A 19,953-nucleotide genomic window follows, 5' to 3' on the forward strand; every position below is an offset into this window, starting at 1 on the left:
ACCCTGGATACTAAGTTGAGCAATCCTCAACCAGATCGCATTAATATTATTATTACTGCTCACTCCATTTCAAACCAATCCAAAAATCATTGTAAAAATAATAATAATTATCTCAGTATTCCTCCGTACCACAATCTGCCAAAACCCACAAATCCACAAGACCACCCGCAAAGTGAGGGACGTACCAAGTTACCGAAGGCACCTACCACTGGATACAGGACGGGACTATGTACTGTTATTGTTCAGGCCACACTTTTCTCTTTTTCATCTTACTCCATTCATTGTCTTCAACAACTTCCATCGTTAATTGTTTATTTATCACCAACTTCATAGGTCTTGCTTTTCAAGCAGCTAATTAAAATTGTCTTTCTTTCTTTCGTTCCTCCTTTCTTTTGTTTCCGCTAAACATCCGATAGGCCATCCATTCCACGCCCTTTCTCCTTTGCGCGATTTTGTGGCTAGAGCCCAGCCGTACACTCGTGATTCCCTACATGTGCTCAGCCTTAGGCTGGTCTCGAAGTGATTGATGATCGGAGGGCCTGTTCCAGTCCCCGCCTGATAGACGACGTTTCACGCGGCTTGGCAACAACACTCTTCTTCTGGGGGAGAGAAAACAAGGCTCTTCTTCGTATTCTTCACCACCCCAGTCCTTTCGTTTACTCTGTCGACCTGTCTCTCCCTCCCCTTCCTCCAGATCGACGCTCGGCGAGGGCTTGCTGGGGCTTGCCTGTCTGTACAGACAGATCCTCGGTACTTTCCATGACTAAAACTCCGAACGTGACCTCCTGATTCTGCCAATACCTTGTCAGACAGTCAGGCCAACAAGCCGGCAAAGGCCACTACAACGTCTTTCTACTCTCTCCCTTGACTCTCTTTATTTTGTATCATCAGCGGTCTCTGGCAGCATCCCCGCCGCCGCTAGGTGGTTGAACCGTCATATTGCATATTGCGACCGAACCTCCGGCGGACTCGAGCTCCGTCACGGAGCACTTCGTCAAAATTTACGCACACAATTCGCGAACCTCTCTTTTCGGGGGGTCATTCGATCCCTCGTTTAGAAGAGGTCCTGGAGGCTTCCGTTCACGAGAGGGCTACACGAATGTAACACCAAAACCGCCAAAGCGCAAAATGTATATTCCAAATTCTATGTGGACGTGGTCCTTTGCCATCGTCACTTTCATCCAGACTGTCATAACTCTCGCGCTAGAATGGTATGCGGGCCTGAATATCCATAAACGTCCATGACGCCGTTAATGCTAACGCATGGTTGTTCAGTTACATTTTCGCCAACTACCAGAGCCAGCTCAAAGCAAAAGCCGAGGTTGTCACTGCATCAAAAACGATCCCTATTTTCTTAGCGCTCTACAGCTTCGGATTCCTATATGAGCTGGTGCTTGTATATGATGCCTTGCGTATGAAAAACACGATTCAGGTCATTGGTTTATGCCTTTGTAACATCGGACTCTTGATCTACGGGGCAGTGCAGGTTCAGCAGGTGAAGGAGGCTGTCTCCATTCTGACCGACAATACGGCTATCAATGAGGACGTTTGGGGAGAAACCGAGCCTTTTTTGATCATCATTCCATGCGTCGTGGCGATGGGTACGGTCCTCATGATGATGGTTGCATGGAAGCTTTATGATGAATTCGCATGGTCGATCTACAAACACATCAGTGCTGATCTGCGAATGAAGCGTCGCTACCTCACATATCAGGTTTGTACTCCTACTCACAGGATGGATATCAAGAAACATGAGGATTTACGAATGGACAGATCTATGTCGCACTTCTCAAATTTGATTTTTTCTTCTTCCTTGGGTTCACAGTGCAGTTCGTCGTTATCGTCACCGATAAAGCCGACATTGAATTCTCTCTGACCCTAGCTGCTATACCGGTGACGATTTTAATTCTGGTCTGCGCGGCGATATTTGTTCGACGTGAGAGCTCGATCGGAATGATTATCATCATCGTATGTTGCCTGCTTCCGAAACCTGTATTGCCGTTGCTGACCATACGTCTAGCTTCTATACTTTGCAGCTATGGCCTATTTCCTATTCAAGCTTGTCCGCATGTACCAACCAGAGACTTATAAGAACTACCTGCCTGCCCGGCGCTCACTCACTTTCTTTGCTGTCATCACGATTGCTCTCATCATCATGACTATCATCAACGCTTGCATGTGCATGCACAATTTCCACAAGGGTCTGAAGCCCCATATCAACAAAAGAAAGTCGAGCAAGGAGGCGGAGAAGACCACCGAGCTGTCCTCGAATGTAGCTGGCGCGATACCCAGTCGAATGATGATTGATTAATCGAGCATTGCTGTGTTGCTCCTCATGAAAAGATTCAATTGAATTGAAAAGGACTACAAGGAAACGAAAATGCAAATACGCAGCTTTTCGCTTCCACATTGCGCATATTAGGAAAGGGAAACCGCTAGTGCACGGTGGTCTTCGATCAATACCTCGCTTGCGGGCTGGTAGGGACTGACAATGGGCCATGTTTTTGGAATCTTCGATATGATACCTCACCTGCGTTTATTAGGCTGTCTGACGACTATTTCGACCCTCCTGAAGTTTGGTTGAGCGATTTTCATTCAGCCGTATTCAGTCATTTTCTGTTTCTTCCCTTACTGTACTTTCTATTCCTTGATGGCACAACGGCGTTCAATTGATGACTGTTTCAATTCCCCTTCAGGTTCTGGTATATCACGAATGTGCATCTACTCTGGCGTGTATTGTAACTATTCTAACTCAAACACAACATAATTATCTTATATCAAATGTTCCGGAGTGTTTCATGATATGAATCCTAGTTAGTTTTGGTAGATTCTCAGACCTGGCTCAGCATGACTGATGATCAGAGCGCTGCTGCAGCTTGGCTTTATGCGAATGGCATGCGAAAGCTCTCCTTAAGACCGTCCAGACTGTTTGTTGCTACTGCAAGCTACGAAGGGCATATCCAGCCTCATTCATTGATGCTGAGTTGTTGATTCCCGCAGTTCAGGGGTCAGAAAGTGGAGGGTGATTATGATTGGGTCACATGAAGCTGGGGTAAGTCTAAGGTAAGTCATGTAACCATACGTTACCATACCCGACTGCCTGGAAATCGTGATCGTGGCCTCTTTCTGGCAACTCGCGACCTCACCTCACATAGCTTAATTCATCCCCCAATCCAATCTTCTTCTTTTACCTGTCACCACAATCTTTTACTTCTTCTATTAGGTCCTTGTTTTATTAATTGAACTCTTAACTTTTTTCGGTCGCCTGCATTGATTCTCCTCTCCCCTTTTCTGATCCAATTGCTCAAGATGGTGAGTACCTCTTTCGACCGTCGTCCCTTGAGAAGGAGTGCTATGTGCTCTGTGGACGGCAACTCCAATTACTCCTATTAGACTGAATCTCTACATTAAATTGAAGGTTGACCAGAGTTATGCATCTGTTACAGGCTTCTGCTCGTGCTGCTTCTCCCTTGACCTCTGGTGCTGAGTCCGGCCCCGATACCAAGTCTTCCGGCGCCGGTGCTGGGGCTTCTGCCACTGGCTCCGTGAACCGTCCTTCTTCTCCTACTCCTCCCGGCGGTCCCAGAGCTGCTTTGCGTCGCCGCGCGGCCGCAGACCACAAGGAATCTCTCCGCAATGCTCGGCCCAGCTCTACCCGTGCTGCTGGTGCGGGTGGTTCCTCGGGCACTATGCTCAAGCTCTACACCGATGAGAGCCCTGGTCTGAGAGTCGACCCTGTTGTCGTTCTGGTGCTCAGCTTGGGTTTCATTTTCTCCGTTGTCGGTCTTCACGGTATGTGTGGTGTGCACACCCAAACCTAAAGCCAATGCTCTAATAGTTGTTGCTACTGCAGTTATCGCCAAGATCACCCGCAAGTTCTCCTCGTGAGCTGCTGAAACGTGCCACTTCGCTTAGTCCTCGCGATCATGGCTTCTTTGGTCAAATCCGTACTTGAATGGAATCGGCAGATGAGACGGTGGTTAATATGCACCTTCCTCGCCCTGTCAGACGCAAAGAACATTGAGAACTTGGATGATAGGCGTGGTCGTATATTCAGTTCGTTCGGTGTTTTCCTCTTCAATCATATACCCCTTGGTGTCATTTTCCCTGTACCGGTGCATATCAAAGACTCGAGAGCGGCATGACCTGAAAAGAGCATGCCTCGCACAAGCCAGTTGAGAGTGCTGGAGTTCAAACCTATCTGCAGCATAGGTTAATGCCACTATGGATATTGCCGTTGGAATCACAATGACCTCATAAGCTTTTTGATGGAGCTCAGAGAAATGAACGGAGACATTTGTACGTTATTTTATGCTTTTTTTGCTGGTGGTGCTTGCATTCAGTCACTTGTCATGGTCATCTGAGCACTTTCTCCTCTGTTATGGCGTGGACTAGTCAACAAGTAGCGCCATATTGGCGTAGCATGCAGCAGACCTGGATTAGCTTCCATATAATCACCAGGTTTCGCCGCCTATCTACCCCAACATCTATTGATCAAAGATAAAGAAAGAGGTCTGAAACTGGAAAAGCTCCTCCTCGTTGCTCAAAAGTACAAAGCATTCATACAGCTTGCAAGAATAGATGAACTCGCAAAAATAGGAAAAATTAAATATGGACTCCGATACGGGGAGTCGAACCCCGAGCTGCCGTGTGAAAGACGGCGATGTTAGCCGTTACACCATATCGGACGATGTTGGCAATTTTCTTTGGTTTAAAAACTATCAAGATGACTACACTTCTGAGAACCTCTAGGATACTCGCTGCATACTTCTTTTTGACCAATACCAGAATGAATCTATCGCAATGAGAAAAGCAATGTACACACTCAATAGAGCATACACATTGCACATCGACCTTCCCTTGCTTGCTGGAACCTACTAGGCAAGTCTCGCTTTAGCCATAAGGAGCCGATTAGTAATCCAACGCTGTCAACACCATCAGGCAGGCGGTGAGTCACTAAATCCCACCACCAAAAAGCCACCACACAATACATTTCCCTCTTCTCTTCCCTCTCTTTCTTTCCTCTTCAAGCGCCACCCCAACCAATGCTGCGTTTCTTTGCTACACACGACGAGGGCGCAAGCCCCGTCCCCTCGCGTGATCCAGCCATCGCCGAGGGATTCTGCAAATGAGAAATTCGGAGGAATCTTCACCTAACCCAGTAACCCGCCCTCTTTGGGCCTCGCGGTCCAGGGGGGCCGGTACTGCCCGTGAGGGCCTGGTGTGAAGCACCTGCAATCGGCATCAGAAACATCGGGGCCGGATTCCTAGGATTTGGGTTTCCCCATGGGAGAGTCGTTGCGAAGATTGTGTGTTATGACACTTTAGTGCAATACGCAGCATGCGCCTGTCCTTGCCAGCCAGAAATGGTGGGTTGGAGGGCGTATCATTCGATTCCGATTATTCTGGCTGGGGTGGCGCTTCATCTCTTCTTTCAGGTCAGTTTGTACTTGCTTATTCCCTTCTGTTTGTATGGGTTGGTGCTTTGGGACTGGAAAGGACTTGATTTGCCCCTGCTAATATGTTGGGGGTTGGCCTTTGGGCTTGATAGGGTCGCTGTCATGTCAAGGGGCAAGGGTAATCCGGCGGATGTTGATACCCTTGCCTTGTGCTGGTGAACTTGCTGGTGATGGATGGAAATCTGGCCTGTTGGTATACTGTGTGGGTTGCGGCGGAATGAAAATGAAATCTGGTCACTCCAAATCGTACACGACTCGTAGTCACTGAACTGAAAGTAGTCGTGCTCGGGTAGTCTCGTGACCATGGTAGCTGGCCAACTCTAGACGTTTACCAATCCTTGAATACGTAGTTCAATTTGGATCGCCGACCCTCAAGGTGAATTATCGAATGCAATTTCCGTAGTTGTCCTATCAGGCTAATGTTCATGGGATATTTTGCATATCCGGAAAATAGAAAGAAATGTTCGTTGCCACCATTATGCTCCTCTTCATATCAAAGTAACACCTCCTTTGCCTTTCCCGCCTCTTTTGCTTGAGTCTCTTACTCCTCATCTCCGATCTATTCGGTGTGAAAGTTAGATTTAAGATATCTCAATTGGCAGGTAGGGAAGATCATACCTTAGGAGCGAGATAGAATCTCAGGTGGCCGCTTCCTAGCCCGTACTCAACGAGTAGAGGCACTTCTTGTGATAAGCAGAGAGTAACCTTGCTCGACAGCGATGTAGCCTTGCAGAAGTTGACTAGGTACTTAAGGGAAAAGGTGAGAGCAACAGGCTCGCTAAGGGCAATGGAAACGTTCTGCTCAGGCTTGTCGACGCTGGTGTGTTGACGAATGGTAACCGAGCCACTGCCGATGTCGCCCTGGCACGAGAACTTGACACCTTCCTTTGTGGCCTCAATGACGACTAACACGGTTCAGTAAGAAAATTGCCAATGACAGAATTCCATAACTCACCAGACTCAGACAGAGCATTCAGATCTCTGCAGATCCGCTGGAATTCTGCCGACGGCATCTCCACCGTAGCGGCATACTCTGTCTCTGGAATGGCCAGGTGCTCTTGGTCAATGTCCATCAGCTTGATATCATACTCGCTTATTCGGTCGGTCTCGGCGCTCTCAAACATGAGGTTCACGGCATCGGGCGAGTCATCCGCCTTGAGTGTGAGGATGTCTTCGTTCTGAGCGGCACGCAGAACCTTGGTCAAGGAAACCAGGTTGATACCAAGGGCAATATTGCGGTCACAGCGGTAGGGCGAGAAGCCCTCCGCCTTGAGAAGCATGGAAACTAGAGCGACGTGAGAGTTGTCCATCGCCTGAAGGGCAATTCCAGAGTCATTGCAGTCGAAGTTGCAGTCCTGTACGAGATCTTTAATAGCGTCGACGACCTGGATAGAGCATGAATCAGGTCAGTCAGTCATGAAGCCGAAAGGAAAACCGGAAATTGAGGGCTCACGTACGCGCTTGAGAAGGCTTGCTTGTTCTAGTCGTGCTTCCAACACTGGGATGACGGTCAGAGGATATTAATTGAGACGATGAGCAAAGAACTGCCTACTCTTGAGTATGTGTCTCTCGACGTCTAAATCAGAGGGTATAGATGAAAGGTGATGATGTGAAGTGAAGCGAGGTGTTGAATGACAATGATTCTGAAGACAAAATTTCAGTCGTTAGCTGCTGTAGTGCGAGAGATTAAAAAACCGGACGACTTGCAGGTGAATGTAGGTGTGAAGCTAGAATGGCTTTGGTCAGAAACTGGATTGTGAGAGTGAGGTTCTAAAGTGCTGTAAATTCGCGTTCGAGGTCTGGGTGGGGAATCAAACGCGTTCACGAGTCGCGCGTCATTATACGTTGGTTGGCCTTAGGCTGATATGAACAACTCTGGTTAGACCCATCTTACCCTAAGGCAGCAGCATCATTGCCTTATCACAGGAGTATCAGGAAGATGTATCCGTTATCACTTCTTGTATTCCGACATTACTCTCAGACTATAATATTTACAGCTCAACTTATACATAGGAAATTACTCAGCGGATGCAAATCTCAAAGACGCAATTGTCAAGGTCAAAGCCAAAAGGAGATAGAAGCGTTCAAAGAGAGCGAGACCAACCCAAGACCAGTGGTTAGGTATGCTATACAATGGACACAGAAAAACATTAATGTGGAAAAGGAACGTAAGAAGAAAGGAAAGCACAAAACACCAGTGACGCCAACCCGCTCTATTTGCAATGGGTATCAGCCTGCAGACTTTGTTTGGTCAATGCTCGCTCACAGTCAGTGTAAAACATAAATGGTGAAGGATATTATATACTCGTTTGGGGAGGGAGAATATCCATGTGGGGAGCAAGTCGAGAAAGAGGGAAGGGAAACGAACGATAGAGTGAGAGGTGTGGGTTAGATACTGGTGACCCTCTTTGACGCTGTCGTTCGAGGTCGTTGCTTGATGACCATTTCAAGCTCTTTCAGCATGCTGGTGTTCGCGTCCGCTCGTTCGCGTGCAGCAGCCTGTTTCGCCCGGTCTTCTTTGACACGGGCAATGCGCTCCTCCCTAGTCAGAGACGCCCTTTTATTGCGGGACGGGAGAACTACAGATTCGAATATCTCCTCATCTTCGTCGACACTCTGTATAATGCTCGGGTCTGGCTTAATATCGCCATTCAGCGCCCGGAGCGCATCTGCTGGGCTTCCCTCAACCGCGGTGGCACCACCAAGGCTGGGTGTCGGCGACAATGGCAGCTTCAACCCGCTGGGCGGGCGCGACATATGATCTACCGAGGATCGCTTGTCGATGCTGCTCACCAGAGCAGCTTTGCCAGCCTCCCATTCCTGAAGGAGGCCTCTGATATCCGTTCCAATTGATTCGTATTGGGCAAGAAGAGTTGCTTCGAGTTCTTCCGTGTCGGTAGGCTCTGAGGCAGTGGACAGCTCTCTGATCAGATGCATTTTCGCGTGAAGTGCGCGAATGCCTTGAGTAAGCGTATTGAGCTTTCGATATTGAGCACGGAGATTCTCCCTGTTAGGAGAGGCTGTAGGCAGCGGCGAAGGAGGAATCATGTCACCTTACGAACAGAGTCAGAGGCGGATCATCGGAAAACACTCTACATTGAGGTGAAAACTCACGGTCATCTTCATTGAGAATGTTGGTCATCTTGCGGGTATTCGCTCCCGTGACTTGAGTAAGATCCCGCATCTGCTCAACAGCCGTGCTCCATCGTACGATGTCGGATCCGCCACCATCGGCACCCAGAGCTAGGAGACAGCAAAGGATGCTCTTTCTCACGTTATATAGCCTTCCAAAGAGGGTGCGAAGAGCGCGCAATGAGTATTGGTCTTCTGTTTCCCGTTCAGCCAAGGCAGTCTCAGCTTCGGTAAGCTCTTCTAGCGAGACATCGTAAATGTCGTGGTACTTGGCGAGATTGTCATTGTCTGTCAGTGGCTGCAATACGTGCTGTGCCTGTAGGTAACGCTTCAACATTGAGTAGAAGCACTCGGACACGGTCCGACGCAGTCTCAGACATCTTCGTGTCTGCGCTTGATCCTCAAGCCTACTTACAGGAGGCAAGGGTGTGCTTCTGGTACTGGGGTCAGCATTCTCGGCCCTCATAGCGTTTGATCATGCAAGATCAAATGCAACTCACATGCGATAACCCCGTGAGACCAGCTCGACCTCCTGTATGAAAACGACCGATGCCGAAGCAGCGGAATCGAATGACTGCGCATTGCTTATGAATACCACAGCCGCATCAACAGCCTGATGCCGCAGGTACTTGAGCCACTGGCGTCTGGCAAAAGCATAGAACAGAACCCCAAGCACTGGGACAAGGACCAGAAGTACACCGACTTTCCGAGGGTTGAATCCGGACCCCGTCCGAGATCGACTCCAGTGTACCAGCCAAGCGATTGAGAAGGACGTTGATGCTGTGACAACGGCACCCTGCACGCCAAAGGTTGTGGAAAGCGATGGAAGGTCAACGGGATTCGAGTTGGATAGTACGTCTGCGGCTGACGTATACGAGGGTGCACTGTGTTCGTTCAACAACTGCGATGCGACGATAACGTATCCAAACTGCTCTAGGAATCTTTCATTGTCGCTTCGTCCGACGCGCGCGTTCAGGGCGGTCTATTCAGATGAAACATTATCAGCCAGTTCCGGATGCAGTTAATAGGGTGACATGGTTGGAATCCATACCGCACAGGCATCGTAGAGTTTACCCAAGATTGCCCTTTGGCGCGAGGATCTCAGTTCCAGGGGTTTGGGTAGCTTGTTTCGGATGCGCTCTTGGAACTTTGAAGTGCCCCGCGGAGCAAAGTCTGATGCTGCTGAGTCGAAGGGGTCATCCTCGCTCTTTGTTTCCTGGACCGGCCAGTCTGGATCGTGTTCACCTTCCCCTGAATGGCCAACGATATCGTCATTTACTAATGCGAACATATGCGTGAATCTCCACGGAGACATACCTTTCAGATATTCCGCCAACGGCGAGTTCTCATAAACCAGGGCTTCCATGACCTGCAATCATTCCGGTTTGTACGTTGGAAGAGGAGGGGAATCGTGGCGGGACGAAGCGGATAGTAAGATGGCAGTAAAGGAGCGGCGGATTTGATGGAAATATGAACTGAACAAGGCTATTTAAAGTAGATACTGCTGAGACGAGGTTGAAGGAAGTTATTCGTCGGCCATCGCTACAGCGATTCCAAGGAGAGGTGTGCTTGAGGGGAGGGCGTCCTTTTGGCGGCAAGTGGAGGGAGTAAGCAGGAAGCAAGGAAGCATGCGGCTTTCAGGGTGATAGTCAGAGAGCAACTAGCGCATCACATGGATTGTTCAAAGAATTAAGGAAAGTGCATATGTAATAATTCTGGAAATGGTCGATATGTAAGGTACAGGAGAGTTAGAGAGCAAGAAGAGAGGGCCACGTTGAAGATCAAGCTGGGTTCATGTGTCTGGGCCTCCGGGGATGGAGAGGCTTTGGCTTTCGTCGAATCGGAGTTCTCATACCACGAGGCCGTTTGGCTTTAACTTGCTAGTCCTCCGTAGTATAAATGCTGACCCACTAGGAATAGCCAGGAACGAAACCTGGAATAGATGATGAGTCGAACAGATGTCTATTGGGTGAGGCCTAGTAACGTCGTTGGAGAAAGGAGTATGATCCAATCCGATACAACCTAACAGAGGCGCGTCTGATTGTTACACTCATATGACAGTGCTCAAGTGCTGTAATGCCAGATCAGACCGAGGTTCCACCCTTCCCTCTTACACTACGGCTCTCCTTCAAATACCAACCTCGGACGGACTACGGCGGAAATCCTGCAGCATCATCCGCAGAATCTTTGGGTCCCGGTTTCACAATCCTACTAGGCCATAATCTTTGAAACGAAATAATTGGCTACGACGTTCGGATGCACACTAATTGCTGCTGTTGAAATCAGACTATCGGGGAAGGTTGAGCTTCTGGCAGTGGTAGTCCACATCTATCCATTCTGGTCAAGTTGAGGAACTTCAGAGAGGGCCGAACACTCTCGACCATCGTAGTCTTTGGTTTTCAATCTCGACGCATTGTAGCCGTGGGTGTTGCCCTATTTCGGCAGCCAGGGTATGTTTTCAGGGACAGTCTTCACAATACTCCAGTCAGTAGCAATGGGCTCCATCAGTTCACCGTCATCGGATAACACGACGGTTGATGAAAAGCTTTACCTGATGGCTAGATGCAGATGCATCAAGCAAGCCTCGTTGTACCATGGTGCTTTAGGTACGGTGTGTTGATTCTGAATGCATGGCTTTTTAGGCTTAATGCTCAAGTGAGCACGCAGTACGGATTTCGAGGTGGGAAGTCCCTGCTTCCTATATGCTGAGTGATGTATGTGCTTTAGGAAGATCATGAAGATGTCGCACTATGTTCCTCAAATATCGAAGTTGGTCTCCCATGCCTCCCCACTGGAGGGATGGCTGTATATGCTATTTTCATCAGAGCCATCATCTGTTATCCTCAAGCCCAGGAAAAATTTAGTAGCCTTTGAGAAGCCAACATATTAAAAGCCAAGCAATTAGCGAAAGCTCTGTGCTATGCGCCTCTCGCAGTTGCCTGTAGAAGTCAACTGCCTCAAGACGCTGATCCTAAGCGAGCAGTAACTCAGTCGTTCCAACCGTACTTGTCGACGAGGAGTCTTGATCCAACAGGCCTACCGCTTTTTGGACACGCATGGCGGCTAGCGATTGCGCTGTAGAGGTTTTATCACACTCTCTTAGGAAGTCTAAGAGTCTCCCGCCTCAACATAGGAACCAGAGCGCTTGAGATCGGTCTTTCCTGCGCAGTCTACTTCTCTCTCATGTGCGATGAACCATTCATGGCCATGGGAGGACGGCTCAATCACCGGCAAGCAGTCACGCGTGAAAATGGATGAGATTCTATATATTGAACTAATTGAGTATCTCCAACTGGTGTCGAACAAGGAAACCAATTGAAGTCGGTCTTGCTGCCTCAGAACTCAGGTATCAATATGTTACCTAGGCAACCGCGTCCTGTCAATAGTACAGGCCTCGCGTTTCCATACATTATGCTGGTCCATGAGACTACCTTAAATCTTCAGCGTTTATCTTTATCTCTATTCCTTATGACCGGCAATTTGTTATCGGGGTCTTAAATTATTGAGTGTCTCTTATTGTGTCTGTTAGATTCTCTCGTTTTATCTTTTCCACCAAAGTTCGACGCCTTACCCTGCGCGATTAAGTACGAGTACAACCGCACAAGGGCTGATAAGCTTTCTGAGATCAAATATTGGTTACATTCTTCAAAGATATCTGATGGGATAGTTTCAGGACAACAACCATCATGTCTGGTCTATTGCAAGAAGTTGGGACCCCCTGCCCAGTAAAGTCAAAGAATTCGAGAAACAGTGATACAGTCCATACATTTGATAGCTCCTGGGAACGAATCTTGGAATGTGGCGACGATACTGCCAACCTCGAATTCACCACTGTGATCAAAAACAATACCTTGATTGGGGTCAAGCCAAAGCGAAGGGTGAAGACAGGAACATCGTTTGCAATCCACGATGAGAGCAAAGAGAGACCTACGCACGCAGTGCCGAAACGAAAAGGAGAGAGCACAATCACAGCTAGAGTTTCGAGTCGCAAATCCTCATTGCTTGCTCAACCAGCCCATAGATTCCGTCCGAAAGTCAGCTTCACCTCGAGTTCTCCATCTAAAGCACAGCTCCAGAAAGAAGAAGCCAAGCACCAGAAACAGAACATAGATGCCAGTGCAAAGGCAAACAGGTCATTATTAATGCGAATCAACAGCGGAGGAGTCGAAGATGAACATAAAGATAAACTTAAACGAGAAGTGCGCCGCAATACGGTCTTCATCCCCCCAGACGATACCACAATCGCCAGCGTGTTTATGAGTCTATTCAGTCCACTCAAGTCCGACAACCTCGATCATTATGTTCCAGAGGACACAGAGATTAACAGTCTGGAATCACAGATTGTGCGGAAACGACAAGCAAAGACAACAATGGCCTCTGGTCGAAAGACTCCACTGCAACCTAGTCTGAAAGTGGTGCAACGAAGTGCCATGAACATCGATATCGCTGGCAAGATCACCGGAAAGGAGAATATTCCTCCAGGGGAAATGATCTTCAGTTCCAATGATAAAGGTCTCTGGAAATCGAATACCGAAGACAAATTCTTAAACTCAGAATCGCCTAGAATCCTATCAGACAAAGCCCGTCCATTTGCAAACCCCGTGACGGAGCGACTGGCGAAAGTGGCCACCAACCAAGGGCTAAGAAGATCTGTGCCTGGGGAGAAACGATATAATGCTAGGGCATCTGTAAACGGCATCGGCAGTAAAATGGACGGTATCGTCAGAAGCAGGTCGAGACTTGAAGGCGCTGCCGTTCTGTCCGCTTCCAGGAAAACACCCCTTTCGAATGCGTTCGAACAGTCCAAAACTTACAAAATGAACGCATCACTAGTCAAGAAAGAGACGGCAATGACCGATTTTGCGCTCATATCCGACGATATTGTCAGCCCAGCGATGTATGAGGACCGTTGGCTTGTGCATCAGGAAATAGTAATAACGCAGTTAATCAACCGGTTATTCGATCGAACGAACGGTCAGGTGAGATATGATGATCCTGCAGCACGCAGACATGAGCTTCTTCAACTGTATCAAAGCGGGCCTTTTGTCGAACTTCATAAGCGATTGCAAGCGTCGTTGACGTATGGCTCTCTCGGTATACCAAAAGATGCTCTAACACAAACAAAGCGTTTGAAACATGACTTGGGTATGAAGCGGAAGTTCTTGGATATTTGGTTGGAAACGTACGACCTTCGAGCACTGAGAGCAGCTGCCGAGACGGTTACCGGAAGAAGAGTTGAGAATGAGTCCCTCGATGGAGACTCTCATCATTTCTCGGTTGAAACGACTGCAGATAAGGAAAAAATCCTTAGACGAAAACTGGAACGATTCTTGGATGTCTTCTTGGTGCAAAATAAAGATATGGATCGTGATTCGCAGGACCTTAGCCACGCGGGCTCAGATATGATTTCCCAAGCATATCGCCGCACTGTCCTTCGGAGTATCATGATAGTTATCCTTTTGGACAAGGCGAGATTGTGTCCAGGAACAGTACTTCCCAGTTGCCTTTTTAGGTTCTCGTCATCTTTCAAGTCTTCCACAGCGGTTATCCAAGCACTAGCCCGTCTTCTGCTGCCAGCATCGGGTGACATTCTGAGATCACTCAAACATTTGGACTGTCACTTGTCATATGAACAGCATCAACTGCAAGAGTACGAGTATCAACTGAGTAATCTTGCGGTTGACCTCAGGGACGGTGTGAGACTAACTAGGATTGTGGAATTGCTCCTTTATTCATCAGCAGGGGCTGTGGGGGGATCAGTGCCGCCACTGGATAATGATCAATGGCCGCTATCGAGACGTTTAAAGTTCCCCTGCTCGAGCCGCACAGTGAAGCAGTTCAATGTACAGATTGCTTTGGATGCTTTGAGGTTGGCACCAGATGCTGCGCCGCTCGTTCGTGACGTTCGCGCCGAAGACATAGTTAATGGCCACCGCGAGAAGACGATTGCCTTGTTATGGGGTTTGGTCAGTAGATGGGGTCTTTCGGAGCTCATCGACTGGGATGATGTGAGGAAAGAGATTGACAGACTGAGACAGAAGGCTACATCACAGCTCGGATACGGACAGGTCAACGATGCAAATTTGTTCAAGGAGAAGAGTCCTAAAGACGGTATTACAGACGACAACGAAGCTATTCTATTGCTCAAGGAATGGGCAATCATCTTGGCGCATCTGAGTGGCTTTCAGTTGGAGAATCTCAGCACAAGCTTTGCGGATGGAAGGATCTACGAGGCTATAGTGAACGAGTACGAAGAATATATCCTGGGCAATGTTGCATCGAGTCCTGGCCAAAAGCCAACTTCGTTGGCAGCCCGTCTAAGAGCACTTGGCTGCAGTTCTCAGTTTGGTGAGCTTATCTCCAGATTGCAGCCCAGGGCAACAGCTAACCGATGATTGTAGCGAACCTCGTCTCTCCTAGCAATTCACGCAAGGCACATATCTTCGACAGCAGTTTCACAGTTGGAGGGCTCGCCTTCCTCTGCTCTCGATTACTTTCGTCGACCAAACGAGCTCGAGCTGCTATAGTGCTCCAGAGTGCATGGCGACGCGTCCTCGCACACCGAGAAGCTCACCGAAGAGATGTGGCGAGGAATCTGGCACTGCAATGCGCAGCGGTCGTCCAGACAAGGGATCGGCTGCTTCGGGCCAAAACGATCATCCTGCGATGGTGGAGGAGATTGAAAAAGCAAAGGCAGCAACGTAGCAAGATGGGCAGTCGATCAGAGAAGCGTCTCCAGGCAGCAACACGGGCGCCTCGATGTGGCTATGGAAGGACGCGTGTCTAGCGGATAGCAGGGAAGCAGATGCTTCCAAGCCATTTTCCGCTATTGGGAGTTTTCCCTTAAGGGTCACGATTTCTTTTTCCTGCATATGCTTTGGGCGTCTGTCGATCTGGCATTGGCAGATGAGTTACTGTACAGCATCTATTATTATGGGTAGTCTATGAAACAAGTACACCTGTTGCAGCGCACTTGATACAGCCACGATGATCTAAGAACTTGAAACAACAAAATATGTCCAATCAACAGCTCCTAGGAATTCAACCCAAGCCTAAATTATGATGCCTACCAAATGTATCCGACTACGCCCCTATTAGAAAATATAATTAGAAAAGCCAGCCCTGCAACTATCATCTTGATAACATACTGACGAGGCTGGCTAAACTATATCTAGCAGCCTATACATACCATTATCCTTAGAGTGTAAGGCTTAGCCTTACCTACACGCATGGCTGGGATGGATATCGCCGCAATGCCCGATGCGCTGCGCATCCGGAACCTATGATGTCACCCCTGTCAAAGCAAGTCTCATCTGACAATAATATACCTCACCAACACGACACCACCCAGAGGTAAGTATTCGATGAAAACCCCGTACAGTTGCTATGTGGGGACCACCTAGTAGATGCCTTTGATTGCTGGAAGATTTGGGAAAGTATGCCACTGGATGAATGAGGTGTGTTGGGCCCAATGTTCGGCCGAATGCAAATATATTTACCTAGGTGTTATTGTCTTACTTCCCTAGTTAAGGTGGTTTCCACTGGAGGTCTATCCGACATAACAATTGGTAATTTGCGATTGGACATGACGTATGAATCTATCAATATGGGAATGATGGGTGCGAATGGAAATTCGGCAATGACGGAAATATAAGCGTATTGTAGGTATCTAGTGCCTGGTGGAAAGTTGCAGAAGGTGCTCTGATATAACTCCGGCGCTCGGAATCACCTGAGGTTCAGATACTGGATGATGGGATTGCTTCAAGATGACTACCTGAACGGAAGAAAATTGATATCTGGCGTTTGTGGGCTTGTAATATGATATATGTCGTGATTTGAATTGGAGTAATCTACTTCGTGCTACGAGTATTTTTTATAGGTTAAGTATATTGCATGAAAATACCTTACTTTCTGCGAGTATTCATTCAAACAATGTATTTCCCGTCCGCTACTTAATCATCTGAACCTGCGCGGCAATAGTATGATTTTGTCTTTTCGTTGATGTTAGTTCTGCCCGATCACCGCAGATAAGTGTAACCCGGACTAGGTAGTGCTCGAGAACTTTGTTTTTCAATTGCCCATGATGCGGGCTCATTTATGAGATCAATACTTTTTTTCCGAATCTGGAAGTATGAATCAGTCCTCTTGATGCCAAGCGACAAATATCGTATTGGCGTTGCTCGTAGCAGTTTGGGAAAATGCTCGATTCAGCCTCGATATATACGTAGTATCACTATTAATGATCGACATGATCTACCGCTAACGCTAGCTGTTGTCGGCTGTCTCAAACCCTCAACACAAGCACACGTACTTGGTAAGAAAAGGGGCGCAGGATCTCGGCGCCGCCTGCGCCCCCTCCCGACGCTGAGCTGGCAGACAGGGCACAGAAGACCACATACGTAGAATGTGCAGTACTTGGCAGAGCGCTTGGCAAAAGCAGAGTAACTTGAGTATGGAACGGTCGGTCGACGGTAACACTTGAGGAAACAAGAGGGTGGCTTAAGCAGGGAGAAAAAGCAATCATTGTTTGGTGTCGACTGTCCCTCCGCGCTCCCGATGACACTGATACCCTAGCCATCCGTGAGTGACGAGGTCGCGGAGAGCATAAGTAGACCGAACATTGTTGTAGATATTTCGAGGATAGCCGATCATCAAACAGATATCAACATTCAATACCGTGTCATCTAGACGGGCTGCCGGTATGAGTTATCGCCTTGGCAGAGGTAAAGCAACGTCGCCAAGTGCTGCTGTGGAATGAAAAGGGGAGTAAGGACTTTCAAGGAGGACATCCCTTTAAGCATATCCTGCTGACCTCCGATTTTCCCAAAAGGGAAGATACAGAGGACCAGCATAACTGTGCATTGAGTACTGATCTTGGCGGCTCTTGGCGGAGCTCTTGGCTGCCTCGTCAAGTATGCAGTGTGCTCCCTTGAATTTGGAATTCGCCCGGTGGAATGCATTATGCAGGCGATCAGGAGATCGCGATGATGTGCGAGGTTGATTTGCTCCGTCTGCCAGTTCTGATGGTCTCCGGACTCCGTACACCATACACCGTTTGCCGTACAACTTCGGAGATCTATAGTTATCTCACCGAGTCCGTAGAACGATCGGGACCTCTTGGGTCCAGGGCTATCTGGAATGCTTCCAGGTCCATTGACACTTCGGGCTGAGCCTGGCCAAAGCAAGGGCAAGTCCCCATGTGTAACCTGTTACACTGCAGAGGTCATGGTGAAGGAATGTATTTGCCCATGGTATGTACTAGAACATACGGTATGGTACGCTTGATACCGTACAGAGTTTCAAGTCAGACAGACCGTTTCAAAACGACTGTTCAATGTTAGTCCAGATCGAGTTCAACATCGGCAACATCCTGGGGGCTGTCAATGTCGAGACCTGAGAGATATGACTTGAGATGATAAAGAGGGGTCAGAAGGTCCAAAGGATGAGATTAAAGCATTGTTATAACTTTCAAGAGGCAACTGGACATAACCCCCGCATATGATCCTAGTGAGATCCTGTCTTGGTACTTCTCGCTTGAGCAGGTATTACTTGTCAATTCTTGACATTCTGCGATGATGATTTGACAATTGACGAACACCGAATCCCCCGACGATGAAGGCTTATGCGTAAGAGGAAGAATACGACCCGAAGCTTTGGATCGAAGCAACTGTCAAAAAGGAAATGCTGTCTGTGCCCTTTGATCAGTTCGTTCAGTTGCAGCTTTGCTTCTGTTGGTGCACCGTTAGTGTTTATCTTACTACATCTGGCAACACTTGCATGTACCAAGAGTGCCTGAGCGAAACGCAGTTGGCAATTCTCAACGTGTTGGGGTGGAGAGCGCAACCCGCGAACTGGCTACTCACGTAAATCCCTCATACAAAATGTGCTTGCGGTTAATAAGGGGCCCCGTCGTTCGGCGTATCAAATGCTGGGCCGACGTCGGCCACTGAGACATACAACGCCAGTAACGATTATTATTCATCCATACGGACTTTGGCGGTGCGGACTAATGCTAAGTTACCTAATCCTCTATGGTCATAATCCTCACACAGGCTGAGGATTGAGCTGCCGGGTTTGGTGCATCATCCTTTGTACAATTCAGTAGCCTCCACTTACCCTGGGTCTTAATGTAGTTTGCCATTTGCCGTATTGTATCCCAGCAATTCAATCGGGGAATCCACACTCCGCGATAGGATATCCCGTATGCCACATAGGCTAATTCATAGAGGCGGGTAGCCACGCTTGCAATATCTTTTTGCGATCCACCGGTGACCGAATGTGGAAGGGACAGGAGCAGCCAGTTAGACAGCCAGCATGAAGCAATGCGGGAGCCCTTCGCCTTCCACCGGTAAGATCCCATATCGGTCGGCTTTGATGTGCTGACCACGAGTTCCCAGGTGGCCACATGCCACTGTTTGTTGAGCCGTATGATTGGACCTTACTCGGAGTTTCAGAGGATAGTATTGATTTTATCCCACAGTCGACTGCCGATCCATGTACTCAGACACGAAGCGTGTAACACTGAGAGCGTCAAGATTGCTTGAGATTCAGTATCAAGCTCCGCCTTGATGCTTGTTTGCAAGTCTGTCATGCACATATCCTGTGTATGCCGTCCTCAGGTGTAGAGACAATGACATCAGTGGATGAATATCACTCAGTATTGACATCCACTGTCGTATTAGAGCTGTGGTTGCAGGATACTTTCTCGTAAGGCTGAGTGTAGCTTTGCTCACGGTCTTCAAAGCATATTATCCGTTCTTTGTCAACATGAGACATCTTGCCAGCTGATATCCTGAGATGCATTTCACTCGCTCGGATCCTGAAAGTAGAGACGAGGGAAAGCCGTCAAATCCTCATCAGATTGGCTGATGAGGGTAGAAACAACAACCGCAATAGCAATCTGGCACAGGTGGGGGTATCCTTGATGTGTAGGAAGCTTGACCAAGACTTTGGCCGATGGGCTTCCGTTGATTCGCAAACATGATCCGTAGCTGGCTGGTGGTCCCGCAGTGAAGGCTGGCGAACTGACCATTTGGCGTTCAAAACTCGCGCTCTCATCATCAATCAGAGGGCTGCTTTTTTTACTTTTTCTGACCGCTTCTCTGGCGTCAACCTTCATGATCCAACCTCAGGCTGAGACTGTCAGCTGTCCAGCCAACATCGTATATGTGGAGATTGGGGGACAATCGAAGGTTTGAAGCCTAAAGAGATGTACAATGATCGGAGAGTTCTCAAAGAGATGGACACGTGCTTAGGTGGATACCTCATCGCCACGATACAACGTCTTGAACAATGCTACGGAGTACATAAGCAATATTCTCCTCGGGGTAGACCGATGTTCTGGTCAGATTTCGAATTGGGG

At 48.3% G+C, this 19,953-nt stretch overlaps 5 protein-coding genes and 1 non-coding gene across 6 annotated transcripts; 3 read left to right on the forward strand and 3 right to left on the reverse strand.

Annotated features, from left to right (window-relative positions):
- The first annotated feature begins 283 nt into the window (after positions 1-283).
- AFUA_1G04880 (uncharacterized protein) lies at positions 284-2,723 on the forward strand. Its single transcript, XM_745144.2, has 5 exons — positions 284-363; positions 417-1,211; positions 1,276-1,714; positions 1,774-1,968; positions 2,021-2,723. Exons 2-5 carry the CDS (start codon positions 1,129-1,131, stop codon positions 2,309-2,311), a joined length of 1,008 nt encoding a protein of 335 aa, XP_750237.2. The 5' UTR covers positions 284-363; positions 417-1,128; the 3' UTR covers positions 2,312-2,723.
- A 377-nt stretch (positions 2,724-3,100) lies between these two features.
- Positions 3,101-4,687, forward strand: AFUA_1G04890 (SEC61-beta family protein). Its single transcript, XM_745145.2, has 3 exons — positions 3,101-3,312; positions 3,447-3,792; positions 3,854-4,687. The coding sequence occupies exons 1-3, from the start codon at positions 3,310-3,312 to the stop codon at positions 3,886-3,888; spliced, it is 384 nt and encodes a 127-aa protein (XP_750238.2). The 5' UTR covers positions 3,101-3,309; the 3' UTR covers positions 3,889-4,687.
- tE(UUC)3 lies at positions 4,617-4,688 on the reverse strand. Its single transcript has one exon. It is a non-coding gene (tRNA).
- Positions 4,689-4,753: 65 nt separating this feature from the next.
- Positions 4,754-7,254, reverse strand: AFUA_1G04900 (proliferating cell nuclear antigen). The gene is made up of 6 exons (XM_745146.2): positions 7,167-7,254; positions 7,012-7,102; positions 6,917-6,957; positions 6,415-6,844; positions 6,078-6,364; positions 4,754-6,018 (listed from the first exon to the last, which is right to left on the reverse strand). Coding segments are annotated over exons 2-6 (777 nt in total). The 5' UTR covers positions 7,013-7,102; positions 7,167-7,254; the 3' UTR covers positions 4,754-6,000.
- A 139-nt stretch (positions 7,255-7,393) lies between these two features.
- AFUA_1G04910 (vezatin family protein) lies at positions 7,394-11,484 on the reverse strand. Its single transcript, XM_077803824.1, has 5 exons — positions 9,909-11,484; positions 9,643-9,842; positions 9,092-9,573; positions 8,574-9,025; positions 7,394-8,512 (listed from the first exon to the last, which is right to left on the reverse strand). Exons 1-5 carry the CDS (start codon positions 9,955-9,957, stop codon positions 7,848-7,850), a joined length of 1,848 nt encoding a protein of 615 aa, XP_077659995.1. The 5' UTR covers positions 9,958-11,484; the 3' UTR covers positions 7,394-7,847.
- Positions 11,485-12,019: 535 nt separating this feature from the next.
- On the forward strand, positions 12,020-19,950 carry sha1 (putative calmodulin-binding protein Sha1). The gene is made up of 2 exons (XM_745148.2): positions 12,020-14,939; positions 14,993-19,950. The coding sequence occupies exons 1-2, from the start codon at positions 12,278-12,280 to the stop codon at positions 15,376-15,378; spliced, it is 3,048 nt and encodes a 1,015-aa protein (XP_750241.1). The 5' UTR covers positions 12,020-12,277; the 3' UTR covers positions 15,379-19,950.
- Positions 19,951-19,953: the final 3 nt, after the last annotated feature.

This window comes from Aspergillus fumigatus, chromosome 1, assembly GCF_000002655.1.
Source record: "Aspergillus fumigatus Af293 chromosome 1, whole genome shotgun sequence".
NCBI classification, from domain to species: Eukaryota; Fungi; Ascomycota; class Eurotiomycetes; order Eurotiales; family Aspergillaceae; genus Aspergillus; species Aspergillus fumigatus.

Excerpts from the sequence above, each read along its gene's own strand:
- AFUA_1G04880 (XM_745144.2), top strand. The coding sequence starts at position 1,129 with ATGTATATTCCAAATTCTATGTGGACGTGGTCCTTTGCCATCGTCACT. Across the intron at positions 1,212-1,275 it reads ATAACTCTCGCGCTAGAATG|TTACATTTTCGCCAACTACC; the intron begins GTATGCGGGCCT and ends ATGGTTGTTCAG. Across the intron at positions 1,969-2,020 it reads TCGGAATGATTATCATCATC|CTTCTATACTTTGCAGCTAT; the intron begins GTATGTTGCCTG and ends CCATACGTCTAG.
- AFUA_1G04890 (XM_745145.2), top strand. Across the intron at positions 3,793-3,853 it reads CTCCGTTGTCGGTCTTCACG|TTATCGCCAAGATCACCCGC; the intron begins GTATGTGTGGTG and ends TTGCTACTGCAG.
- AFUA_1G04900 (XM_745146.2), bottom strand. Across the intron at positions 6,845-6,916 it reads AAGCAAGCCTTCTCAAGCGC|GTCGTCGACGCTATTAAAGA; the intron begins GTACGTGAGCCC and ends TGCTCTATCCAG. Across the intron at positions 6,365-6,414 it reads GAATGCTCTGTCTGAGTCTG|TCGTCATTGAGGCCACAAAG; the intron begins GTGAGTTATGGA and ends GAACCGTGTTAG.
- AFUA_1G04910 (XM_077803824.1), bottom strand. The coding sequence starts at position 9,957 with ATGGAAGCCCTGGTTTATGAGAACTCGCCGTTGGCGGAATATCTGAAA. Across the intron at positions 9,843-9,908 it reads GTTGGCGGAATATCTGAAAG|GGGAAGGTGAACACGATCCA; the intron begins GTATGTCTCCGT and ends TTGGCCATTCAG. Across the intron at positions 9,574-9,642 it reads AACTCTACGATGCCTGTGCG|ACCGCCCTGAACGCGCGCGT; the intron begins GTATGGATTCCA and ends TCATCTGAATAG.
- sha1 (XM_745148.2), top strand. The coding sequence starts at position 12,278 with ATGTCTGGTCTATTGCAAGAAGTTGGGACCCCCTGCCCAGTAAAGTCA. Across the intron at positions 14,940-14,992 it reads TGGCTGCAGTTCTCAGTTTG|CGAACCTCGTCTCTCCTAGC; the intron begins GTGAGCTTATCT and ends CGATGATTGTAG.